The 24,460-nt window shown below is 45.6% G+C and overlaps 1 protein-coding gene across 1 annotated transcript in view; it reads left to right on the forward strand.

Annotated features, from left to right (window-relative positions):
* Nucleotides 1-23,866, forward strand: part of shisa9a (shisa family member 9a) — a 49,210-nt gene extending 25,344 nt beyond the window's left edge. The window contains exons 3-5 of the mRNA XM_038974647.1: nt 17,541-17,669; nt 22,632-22,710; nt 23,311-23,866. Of these exons, the coding sequence (XP_038830575.1) occupies nt 17,541-17,669; nt 22,632-22,710; nt 23,311-23,866 (764 nt within the window). The remainder of the gene's footprint in view (nt 1-17,540; nt 17,670-22,631; nt 22,711-23,310) is intronic.
* The last annotated feature ends 594 nt before the right edge of the window (nt 23,867-24,460 follow it).

The raw sequence follows: 24,460 nt of genomic DNA on the forward strand, positions 1-24,460 counted from the left end.
GTATTATCTAAGTCTTACCAATTTGATTGTGATGTTTATCCACGTTAATCCAAGAGTCAAATTTCAAAGTTAAGGGTTGATGTTTTTTATAGGGTTAAAACAGTACATTTAGGCATTCATTCCGAATGGTTAAGTTTGGGGTCAAGGTTTGGGATAGGGTTAAAACAAAACAATTTTTTTTGTGTGTATCACTGGGATCAAACACGCAGCCTTTCGGATCTGGAGTCATGGGATTACGCCTAACCACCACCCCCATCCACCCTAGCAAAATCCAATCCTACATGATGTAATAGCACTCACCATTGCCCATAGTGGTCGGTTTTGAAGACATTTCCTGACTTCCTCAGGACATGGACAGGTGTCCAATTTTAAAGTCAATCTTGAGCGATCTGCCTGGTACGGAAAGGCAAGCGGATGCTTTTGACTCACTTGTTTGGGATTTCGCTCAGTTTTTTTTAACCAGAGATAAATATATGTATTTATTCAGGTTTTTCCCCGTTTTCATATTTCATATTTCAAGTTATTACACATTTCATGATTTACAATTACAGATTACTTCTTCCAGTTACATACTGTACATTTAGATGGGTCAGAGGGTCAGGTCTATTCAAGGTCATGGACACTTTAAAAGGCAGTGATTACCAGAGATGATTTGATGTTGAGTTTGAGTGCTAGGGTTTTGATGCTACCACCACACATTTCTAAACATCCCCCTTTATGATACCTATGTAGATTCCCTGGTGCATTTATTGATGAGTAGATTATGATACTTTAACGGACTGTAGGCTATCTCCAGCCTATCACCTCAAACTGTGCAATAAGAAGACATTTTGTAGAATCAATAGTTTTTTGTAAAACACTACAGAGTTTTTTGGACCTGGTGAAAGATTAGTTTGCAGCGTTGCCGTGTAAATAGTGGGCCCGTTTATTGTTTATTCCTGTTTGTCCCGTAAACCCACATATAATCACTTGCCTCTCTCATCCAGCTTCTGTTGCTGAGGGATTTAAAAAAATATTTTAATTTTATTTAACTAGGCACGTCAGTTAAGAACACATTCTTATTTACAATCAATCAATCAAATTTATTTATAAAGCCCTTTTTATATCAGCTGATGTCACAAAGTGCTATACAGAAACCCAGCCTAAAACCCCAAACAACAAGCAATGCAGATGTAGAAGCACAGTGGCTAGGAAAAACTCCATAGAAAGGCAGGAACATAGGAAGAAACCTAGAGAGGAACCAGGCTATGAGGGGTGGTCCGCTTCTGGCTGTGCCGGGTTGAGATTATAACAGTACATGGCCAAGATTTTCAAACGTTCATAGATGACCAGCAGGGTCAAATAATAATCAATGACGGCCTACCCCAGCCAAACTCTAATCCAGACGACTCTGGGTCAATTGTGCGCCGCCCTATGGGACTCCTAATCACAGCCGGTTGTGATACAGCCTGGAATCGAACCAGGGTCTGTAGTGATGCCTCTAGCACGGAGATGCAGTGCCTTAGACCGCTGCGCTACTCGGGAGCCCAGCTTGGGATGAACTGCAGAACTGCTGGCAATCGAACCACTCTGTTCTGTCTTCTCTTCTCAGGGCCAAGAAACTCCCTCAGAGAACGGGCTTTGCCTGGCACTCTCTCACACCTGCCAAGGACTACAACACAAGGCCATGCAGGCTGAGGCTAGCGGTATTAGTTATTTAACGCACAGTCGTTTCACAGGAGCCAGACTGTTATACTAGGCCAGGGATGGGCAACTTTGATAGGGATGGGGTTCAAAGAAAATCAGAGCTCATGTCTCTCTGAGGATATTTACATCACATCCCTGTCTGTCTCTCTGAGGATATTTACATCACATCCATGTCTGTCTCTCTGAGGATGTTTTCATCACATCCATGCCTGTCTCTCTGAGGATGTTTTCATCACATCCATGTCTGTCTCTCTGAGGATGTTTTCATCACATCCCTGTCTGTCTCTCTGAGGATGTTTTCATCACATCCATGTCTGTCTCTCTGAGGATGTTTTCATCACGTCCCTGTCTGTCTCTCTGAGGATGTTTTCATCACATCCCTGCCTGTCTCTCTGAGGATGTTTTCATCACATCCCTGTCTGTCTCTCTGAGGATGTTTTCATCACATCCCCGTCTGTCTCTCTGAGGATGTTTTCATCACATCCATGTCTGTCTCTCTGAGGATGTTTTCATCACATCCCTGCCTGTCTCTCTGAGGATGTTTTCATCACATCCCTGTCTGTCTCTCTGAGGATGTTTTCATCACATCCCTGCCTGTCTCTCTGAGGATGTTTTCATCACATCCCTGCCTGTCTCTCTGAGGATGTTTTCATCACATCCCTGCCTGTCTCTCTGAGGATGTTTTCATCACATCCCTGCCTGTCTCTCTGAGGATGTTTTCATCACATCCCTGCCTGTCTCTCTGAGGATGTTTTCATCACATCCCTGCCTGTCTCTCTGAGGATGTTTTCATCACATCCCTGCCTGTCTCTCTGAGGATGTTTTCATCACATCCCTGTCTGTCTCTCTGAGGATGTTTTCATCACATCCCTGCCTGTCTCTCTGAGGATGTTTTCATCACATCCCTGCCTGTCTCTCTGAGGATGTTTTCATCACATCCCTGCCTGTCTCTCTGAGGATGTTTTCATCACATCCCTGTCTGTCTCTCTGAGGATGTTTTCATCACATCCATGTCTGTCTCTCTGAGGATGTTTTCATCACATCCATGTCTGTCTCTCTTAGGATGTTTTCATCACATCCATGTCTGTCTCTCTGAGGATGTTTTCATCACATCCCTGTCTGTCTCTCTGAGGATGTTTTCATCACATCCCTGTCTGTCTCTCTGAGGATGTTTTCATCACATCCATGTCTGTCTCTCTGAGGATGTTTTCATCACATCCATGTCTGTCTCTCTTAGGATGTTTTCATCACATCCATGTCTGTCTCTCTTAGGATGTTTTCATCACATCCATGTCTGTCTCTCAGGATGTTTTCATCACATCCATGCCTGTCTGTCTCTCTTAGGATGTTTTCATCACATCCATGTCTGTCTCTCTTAGGATGTTTTCATCACATCCATGTCTGTCTCTCTGAGGATGTTTCATCACATCCATGTCTGTCTCTCTTAGGATGTTTTCATCACATCCATGTCTGTCTCTCTTAGGATGTTTCATCACATCCATGTCTGTCTCTCTGAGGATGTTTTCATCACATCCATGTCTGTCTCTCTGAGGATGTGTTCATCACATCCCTGTCTGTCTCTCTGAGGATGTTTTCATCACTTCCCTGTCTGTCTCTCTGAGGATGTTTTCATCACATCCATGTCTGTCTCTCTTAGGATGTTTTCATCACATCCCTGTCTGCCTCTCTGAGGATGTTTTCATCACATCCATGCCTGTCTGTCTCTCTGAGGATGTTTTCATCACATCCATGTCTGTCTCTCTTAGGATGTTTTCATCACATCCCTGTCTGTCTCTCTGAGAATGTTTTCATCACATCCATGCCTGTCTGTCTCTCTGAGGATGTTTTCATCACATCCATGCCTGTCTGTCTCTCTGAGGATGTTTTCATCACATCCCTGTCTGTCTCTCTTAGGATGTTTTCATCACATCCCTGTCTGTCTCTCTGAGGATGTTTTCATCACATCACATCCCTGTCTGTCTCTCTGAGGATGTTCTCATCACATCCATGTCTGTCTCTCTTAGGATGTTCTCATCACATCCCTGTCTGTCTCTCTGAGGATGTTTTCATCACATCCCTGTCTGTCTCTCTTAGGATGTTTTCATCACATCCCTGTCTGTCTCTCTTAGGATGTTTTCATCACATCCATGCATGTCTGTCTCTCTGAAGATGTTTTCATCACATCCCTGTCTGTCTCTCTGAGGATGTTTTCATCACATCCCTGTCTGTCTCTCTGAGGATGTTTTCATCACATCCATGCCTGTCTGTCTCTCTTAGGATGTTTTCATCACATCCCTGTCTGTCTCTCTGAGGATGTTTTCATCACATCCCTGTCTGTCTCTCTGAGGATGTTTTCATCACATCCATGCCTGTCTGTCTCTCTTAGGATGTTTTCATCACATCCCCGTCTGTCTCTCTGAGGATGTTTTCATCACATCCATGCCTGTCTCTCTCTCTGAGGATGTTTTCATCACATCACATCCCTGTCTGTCTCTCTGAGGATGTTTTCATCACATCCCTGTCTGTCTCTCTGAGGATGTTTTCATCACATCCCTGTCTGTCTCTCTGAGGATGTTTTCATCACATCCCCGTCTGTCTCTCTGAGGATGTTTTCATCACATCACATCCCTGTCTGTCTCTCTTAGGATGTTTTCATCACATCCCTGTCTGTCTCTCTGAGGATGTTTTCATCACATCCCTGTCTGTCTCTCTGAGGATGTTTTCATCACATCACATCCCTGTCTGTCTCTCTGACGGAGAGGATGTTTTCATCACATCTCATCCCTGCCTGTCTGTCTCTCTCCGAGACCTGTAGGATGTTTTTATCAGCTGTTATTACGAAGGGTTGCTGGCTGCTGACTCATACAGCTGTCCAGGAACTGTGAGCAGGCAGGGAATATAACTCACCCTGACGGTGGCAAAGAGCTACTCAGAAGGCCAAAACAAAATGCTCTCAGCAGACCACTCAGGGAAAACCAAAGATTAAAAACTAAACAGGGGTGACTGTCAGCCAGGCTGGCTCCCTTTAAACTCACAGAAACAACCATGGACCTTTTCTACGCATGTAGGGCTTGGAGAGAACACCTTGAACAATACGAACTGGACAGTTGTTTGCTTTCCGGTCTCTGTGGTGCTGTGGTGGTCCATCACTATGATGAACGAGCTGCTCTTTGTCAATCCTATTGTTTAGTGGACCATTGTTTATCTATCTGTCTGACTGATGAGGCTGTCAAGGAGGAGACACAAAGGCTAGTCATAGGGGAAACAAGAGGGAGGTTCCTGTTCAGTGTCCTACCTGCCCGGAAACCAGAGCATGACCTGAGACAGAAAGCAAACTTGTAACCACCTAGCATGACAGAAACTGGATGTGTATATTTCATAACAAAATGTCTGTTGGAATTTATAAACTATCCTTTTTGAGAGATAATATTTCTGTTTCCCTCATATTTAGGTTAGGTCCCTCATTATCCAATTCCTTATTCACCAGACAAGACAATGGTGGAGAAGGCTGCTTGTTTGTGAATCCGTCTGGGAAGACTATATTCAGTTGTGAGTGAGTAGAACAATGGAGATAAATATGTGGTCTACAGAATAGGGGTGGAATATTATAACAGGAGCCAAGTGGAATTCATAGCGCGATCCAGCACGTCGTATCATAGCATAAAAGACACAGACAACTAATCATAGCATGAAAGGTACGGGCAGGACAATGAAAGCAACAGAAGCCAGTGCTTTATCTATGATCATCTCACTCTAAGAAAATATATGAAACCCTGCACATTTTGCATGCTCCTGTAACAGTATTGCTTCCGTCCCTCTCCTTGCCCCAACCTGAGCTCGAAGCAGGGGCCCTCTGAACACATCGACAAGTCAACCTCGAAGCATCATTACCTACCACTCCACAAAAGATGGATTATTTTTATTATTAGCTAAAACTGAACATGTATTTTAGTGGCGATCTGAGAGATGAAAATCAATTGAAAGAAAACAGGACCCTATGGGCACTATATAGTGAATGGGGTGCCATTTAAAACACAGTCAGGTTCTGTATCTTGTTCCCCTCTGAGTCTCCTTTAACTGTATTCTCATCAATGAATACATCCTGTCCTGCTAATGACAGATGATGAAGAGATGGACATATGGTGACGATAATGAGCACCACAATGTTTAGAAAACAAGCCATGTATTGTACAGCACCGTACTGTGGATCTCACACATTGTCTTCGCCAACGTACAGTATGACTACTGCAGAACCTATGAATTTAAGCTATACAGCAGCAATACAGACTCCTGATCAGTTGGCACTTACTGGATAAGTGTACACTTGGAATAAGTGCAGAGACAGGTATCTGCATAGTCCGGTTAAGTGCACTCTTGAACAACACTCCAAATGATTGCATACAGAACATCAGGAGGATGCTACTGTAAATTACAGATTCAGCGTCAAATGCGCAAAAACAATGTATGGCCACCTTTATGTGAGAAATAGAACACACAGTAATACCACAATCTGTATAATCACACATTTACGGATACAGATGTAGGATCTTAATTTGATCACTCTTTTATTGCTGAGAATTTTCCTGCACAGAAGAAAATCCAAACTTGTAGTGTATTCAAGGTTTAAAAATGCTTCTAAAATTTGTAATTTCCACTTAAAAATGTCCGACTTGATTTTCCTAAAACCAAAAGTGTATCAACCCCTACAAAATATGTAAATTATTTATAATCCACATTATAATTCACATTTCCTGATGCTGTAGGGTTATTTACCTGCTGTATCAAACTGGCTCAAATTAAGATATGGCATCTGAAATGCCGAACACACACACACACAAACACACACATACAGTATACACTCACACTCTTACAGATAGAGAAAACACACATAAATCCACATACAAACACACACACACACGCTCACACTGACCTCACACTTCTCAGAGCAGATAAACCGGCTTAGAGGGCAAGTTCTAGTATACATATACAGTGCATTTGTAAAGTATTCAGACCCCTTGACGTTTTCCACATTTTGTTGGATTGGATTAACTTGCATTCCCCCCTCATCAATCTACACACAATACCCCATAATGACAAAGCAAAAACAGGATTTGAAATTTTCTTTGCAGAAAAAAAAGGAAAAAAAGAAAAATAAATATCACATTTACAAAAGTATTGAGACCCTTTACTCAGCACTTTGTTGAAGCACCTTTGGCAGCGATTACAGCGTCGAGTCTTCTTGGGTATAACGCTACAAGCTTTGCACACCTGTATTTGGGGAGTTTTTCCCATTCTTCTCTGCAGATCCTCTCAAGCTCTGTCAGGTTGGATGGGGAGCATCGCTGCACAGCTATTTTCAGGTCTCTCCAGAGATGTTAGATCGGGTACAAGTCCGGGCTCTGGCTGGGGCACTTAAGGACATTCAGAGACTTGTCCCAAAGCCACTCCTGCGTTGTCTTGACGGTGTGCTTAGGGTCGTTGTCCTATTGGATGGTGAACTTTCGTCTGAGGTCCTGAGCACTCTGGAGCAGGTTTTCATCAAGGATCTCTCTGTACTTTGCTCAGTTCATCTTTCCCTCGATCCTGACTAGTCTCCCAGTCCCTGCTGCTGAAAAACATCCCCACAGCATGAGGTTTAGTGTTGAGTGAGTGATTTGTGCCAAAAACGATGCTTTTAGTTTTGGAGATATTTAGCACCAGCATATTGCTAGTTAAAAAACTGACTGGAGCTCTATATTAAGGGTGTCAGTTATTTATTTTACTGTCGTAGCCGACATGTATACTGTTGAGTCGTCAACCTACATAGAGACACATGCTTTATTCAAGGTCAGTAAAAATAGAAAACAATAATGGCTCAAGCCGGCTTCCCTGCGGTACACCACACTCAACTAAATTTGCATTAGAGGGGCTTTCATTGGGCCTCTCGAGTGGCGCAGCAGTCTAAGGCACTGCATCGCAGTGGTTGAGGCATCACTACAGACCCAGGTTTGATCCCAGGCTGTGTCGCAGCCAGCCGCAACCGGGAGGCCCATGAGGCGGCACACAATTGGCCCAGCGTTGTACGGGTTAGGGGAGGGTTTGGCTGGCTGGGCTGTCCTTGTCCCATTGCACTCTAGTGACTCCTTGTTGCGCGCTGGGCGCATGCACACTGACTTCGGTTGGCAGTTGTACAGTGTTTCCTCCGACATATTGGTGCGGCTGGGTTAAGCGAGCAGTGAGTCAAGAAGCAGTGCGGCTTGGCAGGGTCATGTTTCAGAGGACGCATGGCTCTCGACCTTTGCCTCTCACGAGTCCGTATGGAAGTTGCAGCAATGGGACAAGACTGTAACTACCAATTGGATATTATGAAATTGGGGAGAAAAAGGGGTAAAAATTTGAAAAAAAAAATATTTAGCAACTTGGATTAAAGAAAACCCTCTGTGTTCTATTAAATAGGTAACTCTCAATCCATGATAAGGCAGAGGATGCAAATCAATTATATCAAAAGCTGCACTGAAGCCTAACAAAACAGCTCCCACAATCTTCTTACTATCAATTTCTTTCAGCCAATCATCAGTCATTTGTGTCAGTGCCGAGCGGATTGTGTGCACTTCCCTATAAGCATGCTGAAAGTCTGTTGCTAACTTGTTTTCTGTAAATTTACTTTGTGCAAAAAAAAATCACAAATTTGCAAAGCACTGGTAACAGGCTGATTCGTTGGCTATTTGAACCGTTAAAGGGTCCTCTGCTATTAGTGGGCAGTGGAATGTCCTTTGCCTCCCTCCTGGCCCGAGATAACACACCATCTTCTAGACTTAAATTGAAGATGTGGCAAACAGGAGTCGTAATGTATTCCGCTACCTACCTCAGCAATTTACCATCCAGGTTGTTGGTAGCAGGTGGCTTGTCCTTATTTATCTGAATCCAAGATGGCGTAGCAGTCAGGCGTCTTTGTCTTCATCTTGTCGTCTCCCGTGTTATATCTTTTTCTTCGCATATATTTCGTATATATTTTTTAAATATTTTTTAACCTCAACTTCAACATACTCTCCTGCAACCCGCCTCACCCAATGTGGTATGGATCTGCTATTTTCTGTACTTTAGAACCGGAACCCCCAACAGAAGCTAGCCAGTTAACTAGCTACTAGCTAGTAGTCAGCTAGCCACTGCTAGCAGTCATCAGCTAACCTTTAGCCCGGACAACTCCTGCCAGTCTGCACAGCGCGATTCAATCCAGAGCATACATTACTTATTTTTCTCCAAATCTCCGGATTCCTACCGCGAGCTCTGAACCTTCATCTCTGTCCCGAAGCAAGCACCAATTAACCTGGAGCTAGCCTATGCTAGGCCCATCTCCCGGCTAGCTGAAGAGGTCCATCAGCCACTCCTTGGGCTACAATACCTATTTTGCCAATTGGCCTGGACCCCTTTTACTGCCGATACGGAGCCCTGCCGATCCATCACGACTGGACTACTGACGTAATCCGCCCGAGGGGGTTTTCAACAGGCTCCTCCGTCGTGACGTCCCCTGAATGTCCATTGCTAGCATGCTAGCCGCGGCCCGCTAGCTGTCTAGAGCATATCGGACTGTTAGTTGAAGAGGTCCATCAGCCAATTTCTTTGGCTACAATACCTATTTTGCCAATTGGACTGGACCCTTTTACTACACGGAGCCCTGCCAATCCATCACAACTGGTCTGCCGATGTAACCGCAGGAGGGGGCTACAACAGACTCTTCCGTCGCGACGTCCCCCTAAGGCCCTTCTGCTAGCCTGCTAGCCCCGGCCCGCTAGCTGTCTGAATCGCCGTGTCTCCAGCTCGCCTAGCTACTCACTAGACCCCATGATCACTTGGCTACGCATGCCTCTCCCTAATGTCAATATGCCTTGTCCATTGCTGTTCTGGTTAGTGATTATTGTCTTATTTCACTGTAGAGCCTCCAGCCCTGCTCAATATGCCTTAGCTAATCATTTTGTTCCACCTCCCACACATGCGGTGACCTCACCTGGTTTAAATGGTGTCTCTAGAGACAATACTTCTCTCATCATCACTCAATGCCTAGGTTTACCTCCACTGTATTCACATCCTACCATACCCTTGCCTGTACATTATGCCTTGAATCTATTCTACCGTGCCCAGAAACCTGCTCCTTTTACTCTCTGTTCTGAACGTACTAGGCGACCAGTTCTTATAGCCTTTAGCCATACCCTTATCCTACTCCCCCTCTGTTCCTCTGGTGATGTGGAGGCTAATCCAGGCCCTGCTATGCCTAGCTCCACTCCCATTCCCCAGGCACTCTCATTTGTTGACTTCTGTAACCGTAAAAGCCTTGGTTTCATGCATGCTACCATTAGAAGCCTCCTCCCTAAGTTTGTTTTATTCACTGCTTTAGCACACTCTGCCAACCCGGATGTCCTAGCCGTGTCTGAATCCTGGCTTAAGAAGGCCACCAAAAACACTGAAATTTTCATCCCTAACTATAACATTTCCCGACAAGATAGAGCTGCCAAAGGGGGCGGAGTTGCAATCTACTGCAGAGATAGCCTGCAGAGTTTTGTCTTACTATCCAGATCTGTGGCCAAACAATTTGAGCTTCTACTTTTAAAAATCCACCTTTCCAGAAACAAGTCTCTCACCATTGCCGCTTGCTATAGACCACCTTCTGCCCCCAGCTGTGCCCTGGACACCATATGTGAATTGATTGCCCCCATCTATCTTCAGAGCTCATAATGTTAGGTGACCTAAACTGGTACATGCTTAACACCCCAGCCGTCCTACAATCTACCAGGTACAACCACAAATCCGTAAACATGGGCACCCTCATAGATATCATCCTAACCAACCTGCCCTCCAAATACACCTCTGCTGTCTTCAACCAGGATCTCAGCGATCATTGCCTCATTGCCTGCATCCGTAATGGGTCTGCGGTCAAACGACCACCCCTCATCACTGTCAAACGCTCCCTAAAACACTTCAGCGAGCAGGCCTTTCTAATTGACCTGGCTCGGGTATCCTGGAAGGATATTGACCTCATTCCCTCAGTAGAGGATGCCTGGTTATTCTTTAAAAGTGCTTTCCTCACCATCTTAAATAAGCACAACCCATTCAAAACATGTAGAACCAGGAACAGATATAGCCCTTGGTTCACTCCAGATCTGACTGCCCTTGACCAGCACAAAAACATCCTGTGGCATACTGCATTAGCATCGAATAGCCCCCGTGATATGCAACTTTTCAGGGAAGTTAGGAACCAATATACACAGGCAGTTAGGAAAGCTAAGGCTAGCTTTTTCAAGCAGAAATTTGCATCCTGTAGCACAAACTCAAAAAAGTTCTGGGACACTGTAAAGTCCATGGAGAATAAGAGTACCTCCTCCCAGCTGCCCACTGCACTGAGGCTAGGAAACACTTTCACCACCGATAAATCCACGATAATTGAGAATTTCAATACGCATTTTTCTACGGCTGGCCATGCTTTCCACCTGGTTACCCCTACCTCGGTCAACAGCCCTGCACCCCCCACAGCAACTCTCCCAAGCCTCCCCCATTTCTCCTTCACCCAAATCCAAATAGCTGATGTTCTGAAAGAGCTGCAAAATCTGGACCCCTACAAATCAGCCTGGCTAGACAATCTGGACCCTCTCTTTCTAAAATTATCCGCCGAAATTGTTGCAACCCCTATTACTAGCCTGTTCAACCTCTCTTCAAAGGGGGAGACACTCTAGACCCAAACTGTTACAGACCTATATCTATCATCTCCTGCCTTTCTAAGGTCTTCGATAGCCAAGTTAACAAACAGATCACCGACCATTTCGAACCCCACCGTACCTTCTCCGCTATGCAGTCTGGTTTCAGAGCTGGTCATGGGTGCACCTCAGCCACGCTCAAGGTCCTAAACGATATCATAACCGCCATCAATAAGAGACAATACTGTGCAGCTGTATTCATCAACCTGGCCAAGGCTTTCCACTCTGTCAATCACCACATTCTTATCGGCAGACTCAACAGCCTTGGTTTCTCAAATGACTGCCTCGCCTGGTTCACCAACTACTCCTCAGACAGAGTTCAGTGTGTCAAATCGGAGGGCCTGTTGTCCGGACCTCTGGCAGCCTCTATGGGGGTGCCACAGGGTTCAATTCTCGGGCCGACTCTTTTCTCTGTATACATCAATGATGTCGCTCTTGCTGCTGGTGATTCTCTGATCCACCTCTACGCAGATGACACCATTCTGTATAATTCTGGCCCTTCTTTGGACACTGTGTTAACTAACCTACATACGAGCTTCAATGCAATACAACTCTCCTTCCGTGGCCTCCAACTGCTCTTAAATGCAAGTAAAACTAAATGCATGCTCTTCAACCGATCGCTGCCCGCACCTGCCCGCCCGTCCAGCATCACTACTCTGGACGGTTCTGTCTTAGAATATGTGGAGAACTACAAATACCTAGGGGTCTGGTTCGACTGTAAACTCTCCTTCCAGACTCACATCAAACATCTCCAATCCAAAATTAAATCTAGAATCGGCTTCCTATTTCGCAACAAAAAATCCTTCACTCATGCTGCCAAACATACCCTCGTAAAACTGACTATCCTACCGATCCTTGACTTCGGCGATATCATTTACAAAATAGCCTCCAACACTCTACTCAGTAAATTGGATGCTGTCTATCACAGTGCCATCCGTTTCGTCACCAAAGCCCCATACACTACACACCACTGCGACCTGTATCCTCTCATTGGCTGGCCCTCGCTTCATATTCATCGCCAAACCCAATCGCTCCAGATCATATATAAGTCTTTGCTTGGTAAAGCCCTGCCTTATCTCAGCTCACTGGTCACCATAGCAGCACCCACCCGTAGCATGCGCTCCAGCAGGTATATTTCACTGGTCACCCCCAAAGCCAATTCCTCCTTTGGCCGCCTTTCCTTCCAGTTCTCTGCTGCCAATGACTGGAACGAATTGCAAAAATCACTGAAGCTGGAGACTCATATCTCCTTCTCTAACTTTAAGCACCAGCTGTCAGAGCAGCTCACAGATCACTGCACCTGTACATAGCCCATCTGTAAACAGCCCATCCAACTACCTCCTCCCAAATCAAATCAAATCAAAGTGTATTTTTATCACGTGCGCCGAATACAACAGGATACAACCGAATACAACCTTACAGTGAAATGCTTACTTACAGGCTCTAACCAATAGTGCAAAGAAGGTATTAGGTGAACAATAGGTAAGTAAAGAAATAAAAACAACAGTAAAAAGACAGTAAATAATAACAGTAGCGAGGCTATATACAGTAGCGAGGATATAAAAGTAGCAAGGCTACATACAGACACCGGTTAGTCAGGCTGATTGAGGTAGTATGTACATGTAGATATGGTTAAAGTGACTATGCATATATGATGAACAGAGAGTAGCAGTAGCGTAAAAGAGGGGTTGGCGGGTGGTGGGTGGCGGGACACAATGCAGATAGATGTGCCGGAGCACTGGTTGGTTGGGCCAATTGAGGTAGTATGTACATGAATGTATAGATAAAGTGACTATGCATATATGATAAACAGAGAGCAGCAGCAGCGTAAAAGAGGTGTTTGGGTGGGGACACAATGCAAATAGTCCGGGTAGCCATTTGATTACCTGTTCAGGAGTCTTATGACTTGGGGGTAAAAACTGTTGAGAAGCCTTTTTGTCCTAGACTTGGCACTCCGGTACCGCTTGCCATGCAGTAGTAGAGAGAACAGTCTATGACTGGGGCCTTCCTCTGACACCACCTGGTGTAGAGGTCCTGGATGGCAGGCAGCTTAGCCCCAGTGATGTACTGGGCCGTACGCACTACCCTCTGTTGTGCCTTGCGGTCGGAGGCCAAGCAATTGCCGTACCAGACAGTGATGCAACCAGTCAGGATGCTCTCGATGTTGCAGCTTATCTCAGCTCACTGGAACCTTTTGAGGATCTCAGGACCCATGCCAAATCTTTTTCCTGAAGGGGAATAGGCTTTGTCGTGCCCTCTTCACGACTGTCTTGGTGTGTTTGGACCATTCTAGTTTGTTGTTGACGTGGACACCAAGGAACTTGAAGCTCTCAACCTGCTCCACTACAGCCCTGTTGATGAGAATGTTCGGTCCTCCTTTTCCTGTAGTCCACAATCATCTCCTTAGTCTTGGTTACGTTGAGGGAAAGGTTGTTATTCTGGCACCACCCGGCCAGGTCTCTGAACTCCTCCCTATAGGCTGTCTCGTCGTTGTCGGTGATCAGGCCTACCACTGTTGTGTCACGGCCGTCGAAAGAACTTGACCAAAGCGCAGCGTGGTGAGCGTACATATTCCTTTTTATTAGAATGACGCCGACAAAACAATAAACAATACAAAAACGACCGTGAAGCTTAAGGGCTATAGTGCCACAAACAAAGACAACTTCCCACACAGAAAGGAGGGAAAAGGGCTACCTAAGTATGGTTCCCAATCAGAGACAACGATAGACAGCTGTCCCTGATTGAGAACCATACCCGGCCAAAACAAAGAAATACAAAAACATAGAAAATAGAACATAGAATGCAGACCCAAATCACACCCTGACCAAACCCAAAATAGAGACATAAAAAGCTCTCTAAGGTCAGGGGTGACATGTTGTGTCGTCTGCAAACTTAATGAGGGTGTTGGAGTCGTGCCTCCCCATACAGTTATTGATTTGTTTTGCTCCTTTGCACCCCAGTATCTCTACTTGCACATTCATCTTCTGCACATCTATCTATCTGCACATTAATTGCTAAAGTGTAATTATTTCGCCACTATGGCCTATTTATTGCCTTACCTCCCTTATCTTACCTCATTAGCACACACTGTATACAGAATTTTCTATTGTGTTATTGACTGTATGTTTGTTTATTCCGTATGTAACTCTGTGTTGTTGTTTGTGTGGCACTGCTTTGCTTTATCTTGGCCAGGTCGCAGTTGTAAATGAGAACTTGTTCTTAACTGGCCTACATGGTTAAATAAAGGTTAAATAAAAAAAGATATATATTTTTTTTTTATGTATAGCAGCAATTTTCTCACCTCTTCCACACCCACTTTGTAGAACTCACAACTACAGTGCTTGTCTTTCATTATTTGGTCTTTATGCATGAATATGAAGGCTCATCGTTTGTTGTTTGCATGTCATGCCTAAGTTTGCTGATCTTTTCAACAAAAAAGTTATTAAAGTGGTTGGCAATATCAAAGGGTTTTGTTATGAACAAGCCATCTGCCTCAATGAAGAATGGAGCCAAGTTTATTTTTCATTTAAAGTAGTCCAGAGCTTTTTTCTAGCATTCTTTATGTCATTTATCTTTGTTCCATAGTTTAGTTCCTTCTCCTTGTTTAGTTTAGTTACGTGATTTCTCAATTTACTGTATGCCTACACAGTAGCCTGTTGGTATGTGTGGGCGATGCGCACAAGACAGAAAAGAGCTCTCACACACACACACATACACACTTCATGTTGCCATGACAAAGTGAAAGCGTGAGAACAGGAGAACATAAAAGCAATCAGTAGCTGAATCCAGGAGAGGAGGTTTATTATGACACAGCTCTTAAACACCAAACCAAACAAACACTGAATTCCACATGCAGCTCGACATGAAGCCATGCCAAGCACTAAGCATGTAAATAACTCCCATGTACATGGGTCACATGTACTGTGCTGCTGTTAAACTGTCAGTTTCTTCAGCATGTACATGTTCTTACTGCACTGCTACTGTTTCAGCAGAGATGGAGCAAAAGTCCAGATAGAGAACTGTTGTATTCGTGCCGCGATTCATGCAATTCAGAAACAGTGTGAAGGTGAGTCATTCGATACTCCATACAGACCTCAGAGGCACAAGTAGAGGAGTACAGATACAAAAACGTAATGCTCTCATACTGCAGAGTGCATCATGTGCCGTGCTGTTACTACCTATAGACCATGTGAATGTGTAGTGCTGTTACTCTACTCCCCTTGAACTCAGCCTTCTAACTGGGCCGACTCGTCATGCTGATGGACAGGCTGACATCTGTCACTCAGATGGGGGTTTGGATACACAGTGGATGAGATTGAGATGCTTACTGACTACATGTGTGTCGAGGTGGGACGGTATGTGTGTGTGTGTGTGTACGTTCATGTGACTAAAATGTAAATGTTAGTCTCCTCTGTCCTCTGTTGTGTGTAGATTAGAGCCAGATCAGAAGCAACCATTGAGCCATTCTATATGGTGGTACACTGTGGAAATTGAAAACATTGCTGTTTACAGTGAGGTATGAAAAGCGTTTACTCCTCTCACAGCATTCATCCTGATTTAACCTCTGACTATGAGGGGTTCTGCTGAAGTGTGTGTGAGTGGGCTTGAAGTTATGGTGCGACTGCAATCAGTCATTCTCCCTCTCCCTCTCTCTCTTTCTCTCTCTCTCTCTCTCACTCTTTCCCTCTCTGTCACAGACCCTGCATCAAGGGTAGATGATTAATTAGTCACAGCTTTAGCTGCCTGTCTGACAGGTGTGACGTGGAGGTTACAGGTGCTTTGATTGTTCCGCCACTCTGACAGCCCAAAGAGATGAAACAGAGGGAAACAACTGTCTGAATCAATAGGCGCTTGTTGCTGACATGGCTCCCCTTCCTCTGTCTGTCTCTCTGTCACGGGAGGAAGACAAAAGGGTGATGTCGCCGCTGCCATAAGTAAATGAGACCGCTGCCGCTCTCTCCTCTCTCTTGGGCGGCGCAGCATTTAGCTCTCTGTAGGGCTCTCTGTTTGATTCTGAGACTTAAGCTAGACGAAGCTACTCGGAGTCGGTTGGGAATATTAATATGAGGACTGGGTAAATCCTCTGATCAGACATACAAAGCTCTTTCTTTTCTGCTGTCTGTCTCATTCACTCTTTCTTTTCTGCTGTCTGTCTCATTCACTCTTTCTTTTCTGCTGTCTGTCTCATTCACTCTTTCTTTTCTGCTGTCTGTCTCATTCACTCTTTCCGTCTCTATTTGCTCTCTATCGGCCCTCTCCCCTTCTTTTATTTTTTCCCTCTTGTACTGCTCTCTCTATGTACTCTCTCTCTCTCTCTTCAACTCCTTCTCCTGCGCTCTCTCTCTCTCTCCCTCTCACGCTCTCTCTCTCTCTCTCTCTCTCTCTCTCTCTCTCTCTCTCTCGCTCTCTCTCCCTCTCACGCTCTCTCTCTCTCCCTCTCACGCTCTCTCTCTCTCTCTCTCTCCCTCTCACGCTCTCTCACGCTCTCTCTCTCTCTCTCTCCCTCTCACGCTCTCTCTCTCTCTCTCTCTCTCTCTCCCTCTCTCTCTCTCTCTCTCTCTCTCTCTCTCTCTCTCTCTCTCTCTCTCTCTCTCACACTCTCTCTCTCTCACACTCTCTCTCACACTCTCTCTCTCTCACGCTCTCGTTCTCTCTCTCTCTCTCTCTCGCTCGCTCTCCACTCCTTCTCCCTTTCTTAATCCGGCTTTCAAGGGCTCTTATAGTCTCTTATAAAGTATCACTTTACCTTGAGTAAGATGGCAATTAATGTTCATCTCCATTACAGTAGGAGGATGGTTCTAAATGAGAGCTTGCTCTTTTTCTTACTGTCATTATCACGAGAAAAAAGACACTACCAGACCTGTCATGTACTTACCCAACAAAAACATCAAAATTACCAATGGTTCATTATTTCGGCCCATGGTGGGCCGATACTGGGACAAGGCATGTGTATTGTAAAGTGAGAACAGCTGTTCATTGATGTGTTATATGTCCCCACTAGTGACATACCTAATATTTGTGTGTTATTGACTACAATGGTTAAATGTCACTACCTTGACTTATTGTAATGAGACCATGTTGGTACCAAAGCCCTCTAACATTACTCCATTTTGTGTATTGTCTCTTCAGAGGGAGGTCAGATTAACAACACCGTGGGCCAGCCACACCCCTACCCTGCTTTGAGCCAGCTGGCTCACGTCTATGAACAGCAACAACCTGGGAAGGAACTCAACAAGTATGCCTCGCTCAAGCTCGTCGGTGAGTGTCTGCTCTATCTGCTTTGTCCTGCTTTGTTGACGCTGCCTGTGTCTGTAGAGGCCTGGGTTCGACTAAGTAAGTAAGCCTAGGACGAGTAAGCCTTGTTCGAGCCAGAACGGCCCAACGACTAAGTAGTGTATACCATTATGTATACAGTCGTGGCCAAAAGTTTTTAGAATCATTTTCACAAAGTCTGCTGCCTCAGTTTGTATGATGACAATTTGCATATACTCCAGAATGTTATGGAGAGTGATCAGATGAATTGCAATTAATTGCAAAGTCCCTCTTTGCCATGTAAATGAACTGAATCCCCCAAAATTTCCACTGCATTTCAGCCCTGCCACAAAAGGACCAGCTGACATCATGTCAGTGATTCTCTCGTTAACACAGGTGTGAGTGTTGACGAGGACAAGGCTGGAGATCACTCTGTCATGCTGATTGAGTTTGAATTACAGACTGGAAGCTTCAAAAGGAGGGTGGTGCTTGGAATCATTGTTCTTCCTCTGTCAACCATGCTTACCTGCAAGAAAACACGTGCCGTCATCATTGCTTTGCACAAAAAGGGCTTCACAGGCAAGGATATTGCTGCCAGTAAGATTGCACCTAAATCAACCATTTATCGGATCATCAAGAACTTCAAGGAGAGCAGTTCAATTGTTGTGAAGAAGGCTTCAGGGCGCCCAAGAAAGTCCAGCAAGCGGCAGGACTGTCTCCTTAAGTTGATTCAGCTGTGGGATCGGGGCACCACCAGTACATAGCTTGCTCAGGAATGGCAGCAGGCAGGTGTGAGTGCATCTACACGCACAGTGAGGCAAAGACTTTTGGAGGATGGCCTGGTGTCGAGAAGGGCAGCAAAGAAGCCACTTCTCTCCAGGAAAAACATCAGGGACAGACTGATATTCTGCAAAAGGTACAGGGATTGGACTGTTGAGGACTGGGGTAAAGTCATTTTCTCTGATGAATCCCCTTTCCGATTGTTTGGGGCATCCGGAAAAAGCTTGTCTGGAGAAGACAAGGTGAGCGCTACCATCAGTCCTGTGTCATGCCAACAGTAAAGCATCCTGAGACCATTCATGTGTGGGGTTGCTCACTCACAATTTTGCCTAAGAACACAGCCATGACTAAAGAATGGTACCAACACATCCTCCGAGAGCAACTTCTCCCAACCATCCAGGAACAGTTTGGTGACGAGCAATGCCTTTTCCAGCATGATGGAGCACCTTGCCATAAGGCAAAAGTGATAATTAAGTGGCTCGGGGAACAAAACATCGATATTTTGGGTCCATGGGCAGGAAACTCCCCAGACCTTAATCCCATTGAGAACTTGTGGTCAATCCTCAAGAGGCGGGTGGACAAACAAAACCCCACAAATTCTGACAAACTCCAAGCATTGATTATGCAAGAATGGGCTGCCATCAGTCAGGATGTGGCCCAGAAGTTAATTGACAGCATGCCAGTGCGGATTGCAGAGGTCTTGAAAAAGAAGGGTCAACACTGCAAATGTTGACTCTTTGCATCAACTTCATGTAATTGTCAATAAAAGCCTTTGACACTTATGAAATGCTTGTAATTATACTTAAGTATTCCATCGTAACATCTGACAAAAATATCTAAAGACACTGAGGCAGCAGACTTTGTGAAAATTAATATTCGTGTCATTCTCAAAACTTTTGGCCACGACTGTACACTACATTTCATAAAGGGTTTCTGTATATTGCCCACTTTCGCTGGAGCTAAAGACCGGTGGGTGTCTAATGTAAAAGTCTCACAGTCAAAAACAGAATCAACTTGTTTGGTGATAGACATTCTGTACATTCCATTCACTGACGGCATATTTGATTTGAATAGAGCCTAAACCACTTTTCAATTTCAATACCATAATATATACGAGCAAAGCAAATAACAATTTATTTGAGTAGAAGTCGTGCTGAGTCTTCTTCTTTAGTATGCTAAAGGCAGCTCCACCAGAAACAAAATGATAGGATCCATCTGGCTCTGAGTACTGTAAAATCATAGTCACTACCTCTGGAAAACACAACATCACGGGAATGCAAAATACCCACATCTCATTGAGATGTTAAATGTAGGAGTAAAGCTCTTAATTTTAAATGCAATTCCCAATCCATCACTTTACCATTCAGTCCCTGACTCATTTTGAACAGATTGTTGTGATTGTTTACACAAAGGCACTCCATTATGCTGGGGCATTCAGAGGGAGTAGAGAAGATGAAGTGTTTTTCTGTTTTCTGTTTATGCCACACAGTTTATATAACCATTAGCTATTCAATCTGAGACAATTAAGAATGGGAAATGTTGACTGATATGGCCCATATCTCCTATGTTTGACTAATAAAGTGAGCTTGGTAGCTTGGTATTCATGAGGCTATCTGCATACTGGAGTAGGTCCACAATACCAGCAACTTTTTTAGAGACACCTATATTTGCTTATTTCTCCTCCTCCTCTTCCTCCCCCTCTTCCTCCCCTTATTCCTCCTACTCCCCCTCCTCCTACCCCTCCTCTTCCTTCTCCCCCTCATCATCCTTTTCCTCCCCTCTTTCCCGTGCTCCTCTCCGTCTACCTCCAAACCTAATCTCAATGTGATTCTCCTTTTCTCATCTTCACCTTTCCGCTCCCCAGGACTCTATCTGATGTAATGTCTGTAATAGAGGGTCTCCCACCCCCAGTATTCAGAGCCTTGACTACGGCCTAACTGATAGCTTCTCATTCTAGAGCCGCTCTCCAATGAGATGGCACGGGAGTTATTTTAATCTGCTTTAGAAAGGAATGGACGCATAGTCCCAAGAGACCATCTCCATCTCCTGGAGTCATGAACCGATGATATGCACGTGGAGATGCACAATAACGAGGGCAGCCTAGAGGGACAGAAATAGAGAGAGAGGGAGAGAGACGGAGACAGAGAAAGAGAGAGGCACAGAGACAGACGATAAATGGTGCCTTCATTTGAGCTGTGTTATTGCGAAACTTTAGCTGAGCCCTTTTTCTTCTCTCCTCCATATTGCTCTGCCCTTATTCCACTCATCACAAGTGGCCTAAAGGAAAGAAACACTCTAGTTTGAAACTACAGTGTTGTTTTCCCCTTTTTTCTTTAATTGCCTTTCTGTCACATTCCCAACGGTAGCTACAGAATCCTCAGGCTGAGAGCTGAGAGCTGATAAGCCACAATTCTGCAAATCAATATCTATCTGTACTGTCCCCAAGCGAATCTATAAGGTCACACTATTGGATTTTAAAACCAGACATGGAGAGACGGACTAATAAAAGGGACCCAGTACCCAAAACGTAACCCTGAAGACGGTTTGGATATCTCTATCTTTCACTGGAGCAAATGGCCAATTACTATGTATGGCATTGCAAATGCATTTGTGTCTCACTACTCCACCACCCCAATACCATAGAGACCAACAGTTAGGCTATCTCTGGCATTTCCCAGATACTATTGTAGCCTAATTGGAGTTGACACATCATTTAGTCCCTACAGTCCCGACGCCAAGCATCCGCATTTGAATTGTTTTTTATGTCTGTGGCCTTTTGTGACGGAGGAACTTACTCTGTCTATCTGTAGTTATTCTGTTTCTCATCACGTTTCCCTGGGAATGTGTGTGTGCCGTTGAGCTGACTGTTGCTAGATTGATTTATGTGTCGCCTGACTGAGTTTGATCCCAGAGGCGGTTTTCTTGCAGCCAGGCAGCCAGGCAGACAGGCAGACAGGTAGACAGGCAGACAGGCAGACAGGCAGCCAGGCAGCCAGGCAGACAGGCAGACAGGTAGGCAGGCAGACAGACAGGCAGACAGGCAGACAGGCAGCCAGGCAGACAGGCAGACAGGTAGGCAGGCAGACAGGCAGGCAGGCAGGCAGACAGGCAGACAGGCAGCCAGGCAGACACGCAGACAGGCAGACAGGCAGACAGGCAGACAGGTAACAGGCAGACAGGCAGACAGGCAGACGTGAGGCGAGCTCACCGTTCACAGTGCCTCGCCATGCCCTCCTGGCTCGTTTTCCTGCACTAAAAGGAGAGCAGAGCGATAAACTAGATGCATAGTTGCAGCGGCAAGTCAAACTCCCCTAGTATGTTAACTTTATCTTCAAGGATGTGAAAAGCGAAGGGCCATCCACCTTAACTTAAGAGTTACACTAGGATGCTTATTGCTCAACAGCTAAGGTTAAAGATTAATGAGTGAACCGGGGAATGTGAATCACCCAGTAAAAAGGACACATTTCTCAGTGTTAAGAGCGATTACAGATTGCCGACATGAACGACAGAGAAATTAATGAGGTCAATTTAACGTGAATAAACTGATTGATGTAGGCTAGCTGGAGGGCACAGGTCTTGGGAGACAGGAAGCATACGAGGCAGAGAATGCTATAGCCTAGACAACATTCCCCTGCCTAGAAGTGTCCTCATATCAATTGATCAGCAGAGTCCAATTTAAATTCTCCTCATTTACGGTATTTACAGTACATGTGTAGAAGTAGTAGCCTGCAGTGTCTGTATTATATCATAGGGTTTCAACCAAAGCAGTCTGTGTTAATTTGATGGTTGGAGGCTGTCTGGGTGATTCCAGGGCCATTGGAAAGTTTGAGCGAAATATAATTCCTTCTGAGCAAGTTTCTCCTCCAACAGGGTGAAGTAGAAAACATGTTTTATTTCAGACTCAGTGCTCGATAAGGGAACTAACATTTGTAATAAAGTTTGGAATGTGATGAATGTACACTGAACGGCACGTATGTGGATTCCTTATGATCTGAACAATGCGCCATGTTTGTTTTGGTATGGTATTACAGTAGGGGAAAGAACTTGAGTTAAAGGTAATGGTAAGTGCACAACCAGAGACAACTTTTGGGAGCATAGGCCACTAAAGGTGCTATAGGGCAGTATTACTGTAGTGTTATAAACTACAAAACATCTTAAACATATGCATCTGCCTCTATCTCCATGCAGCGGCCAAGGCCAACGGCGACTTCTACAACAAGCGGCGTCTGATGGTGGAACTGCCATCCGAAGGCGGCCTCCCCCTCCAACACATGAACGCCATGCGACCTATGAACCCTATGACCAACAACCCTATTTCCCACAACCCAATTAATAACCCCACCATGACCCACAATCCAATGAACAACCCCATGGCCCACATCAACCCCACGGCCCACATCAACCCCACGGCCCACATCAACCCCACTGCCCACAACAACCCCATGCCCCACATCAACCCCATGTCTCACAACAACCCCATGTCCCACATCAACCCCATGTCTCACAACAACCCCATGCCCCACATCAACCCCACTGCCCACAACAACCCCATGTCCCACAACAACCCCATGTCTCACAACAACCCCATGTCCCACAAAACCCCCATGTCTCACAACAACCCCATGGCCCACAACAACCCCATGGCCCACAACAACCCCATGGCCCACAACAACCCCATGGCCCACAACAACCCCATGGCCCACAACAATCCCATGGCCCACAACAACCCCATGGCCCACACCAACCCCATGGCCCACAACAACCCCATGGCCCACAACATCCCCATGGTCCACAACAATCCCATGGCCCACAACAACCCCATGGCCCACAACAACCCCATGGCCCACAATCCCATGAATCCCATCAGCCCCCTGGGCTCCCTGGGCCCAGAGCCCGTGGCCACCTACATCACAGAGATGCCCAGCAGCTTGCCCATTCTATCCAGCTCCCACCAGGGCTCCACCATGCCAGCCGCGCCCAAGCAGAACGCACTGAAGCCCCAAAGACTCAGCAGCAGTGGCGGCGACAGAGTCAGTAATAAAGGTTCAGGAGCCATGACCATGTCCAGCATGACTAGAACAGGGACTTTCCCAGGGCCTCACCGCCACACCGGGACGGTTCCCGGGCCTCACCGCCAACAACAACACCACCACCAACATCAAGAGCAACAACACCACCCACTGGCCTACAGCTCCAACACCATCGCTGCCCCCAGGGGGATGGGGGGGGGGATGGGTCTGAAGGGCTGGGGGGGGACTGAGACGGTAGGCAGGAGGAAGGGTTACGGCTCCAAGAGGCCCCAGTGTACGGTGGAGCAGATCAACAAGCTGCACAGTCAGTCCCGCTCCCAGAGCCACAGTCAGCACTTCCTGCCCACTCAGCCTTACTTTGTGACCAACAGTAAGACGGAGGTGACTGTGTGAGAGAGTGGGAGAGGGGGACGAAGGTTGCCCAAAGCAGAGTCACCCAACAGGCAAAGAGGGAGAGGACAGAGATGGTGGTGTGTAAGGCCCAGGTTGTTTTGTGTCTTTCTGGGAGCGGGGGCCAGAACAGTGCACCCTGGTGGTGTGGCAGTGTGCTTGCGTGTGTCGTCCAGTATGAGTGGATAACTGCACAATGTGACTGTCAGTCAATCCTACACAGATCCTCAGTCAGAGGGCAAGGGGGCGGAATTGTATAACCATGGCAACGTCCAACAGAAGTATCAAATTCATTGTGTGTGTTATAATATCTTCTGTGTAATGACAACATTATCAACCAATGACAGTGAAACGCGAATCCAGCAACAGCAAAAGGAAACATGAGATTGCCATGGATTGCATTACCAAATCTGACAAGCAATATGAGATCTATGGACACCACAGTGGCTGGGGCTAAAACATTGAGCAGGGAAACAACAAACTGTAGGGAAAGGAAAAGACATTAATTAAGGAGGCTCTCTCCTACAAAGCCATTGAATCAGCCACAGTTTTAGGGTTATGGGATATGGCTACGAACATTATGGGCTTTGTTCTGTG

This window comes from Salvelinus namaycush, chromosome 35 (genome assembly GCF_016432855.1).
Source record: "Salvelinus namaycush isolate Seneca chromosome 35, SaNama_1.0, whole genome shotgun sequence".
Taxonomy (NCBI): Eukaryota; Metazoa; Chordata; class Actinopteri; order Salmoniformes; family Salmonidae; genus Salvelinus; species Salvelinus namaycush.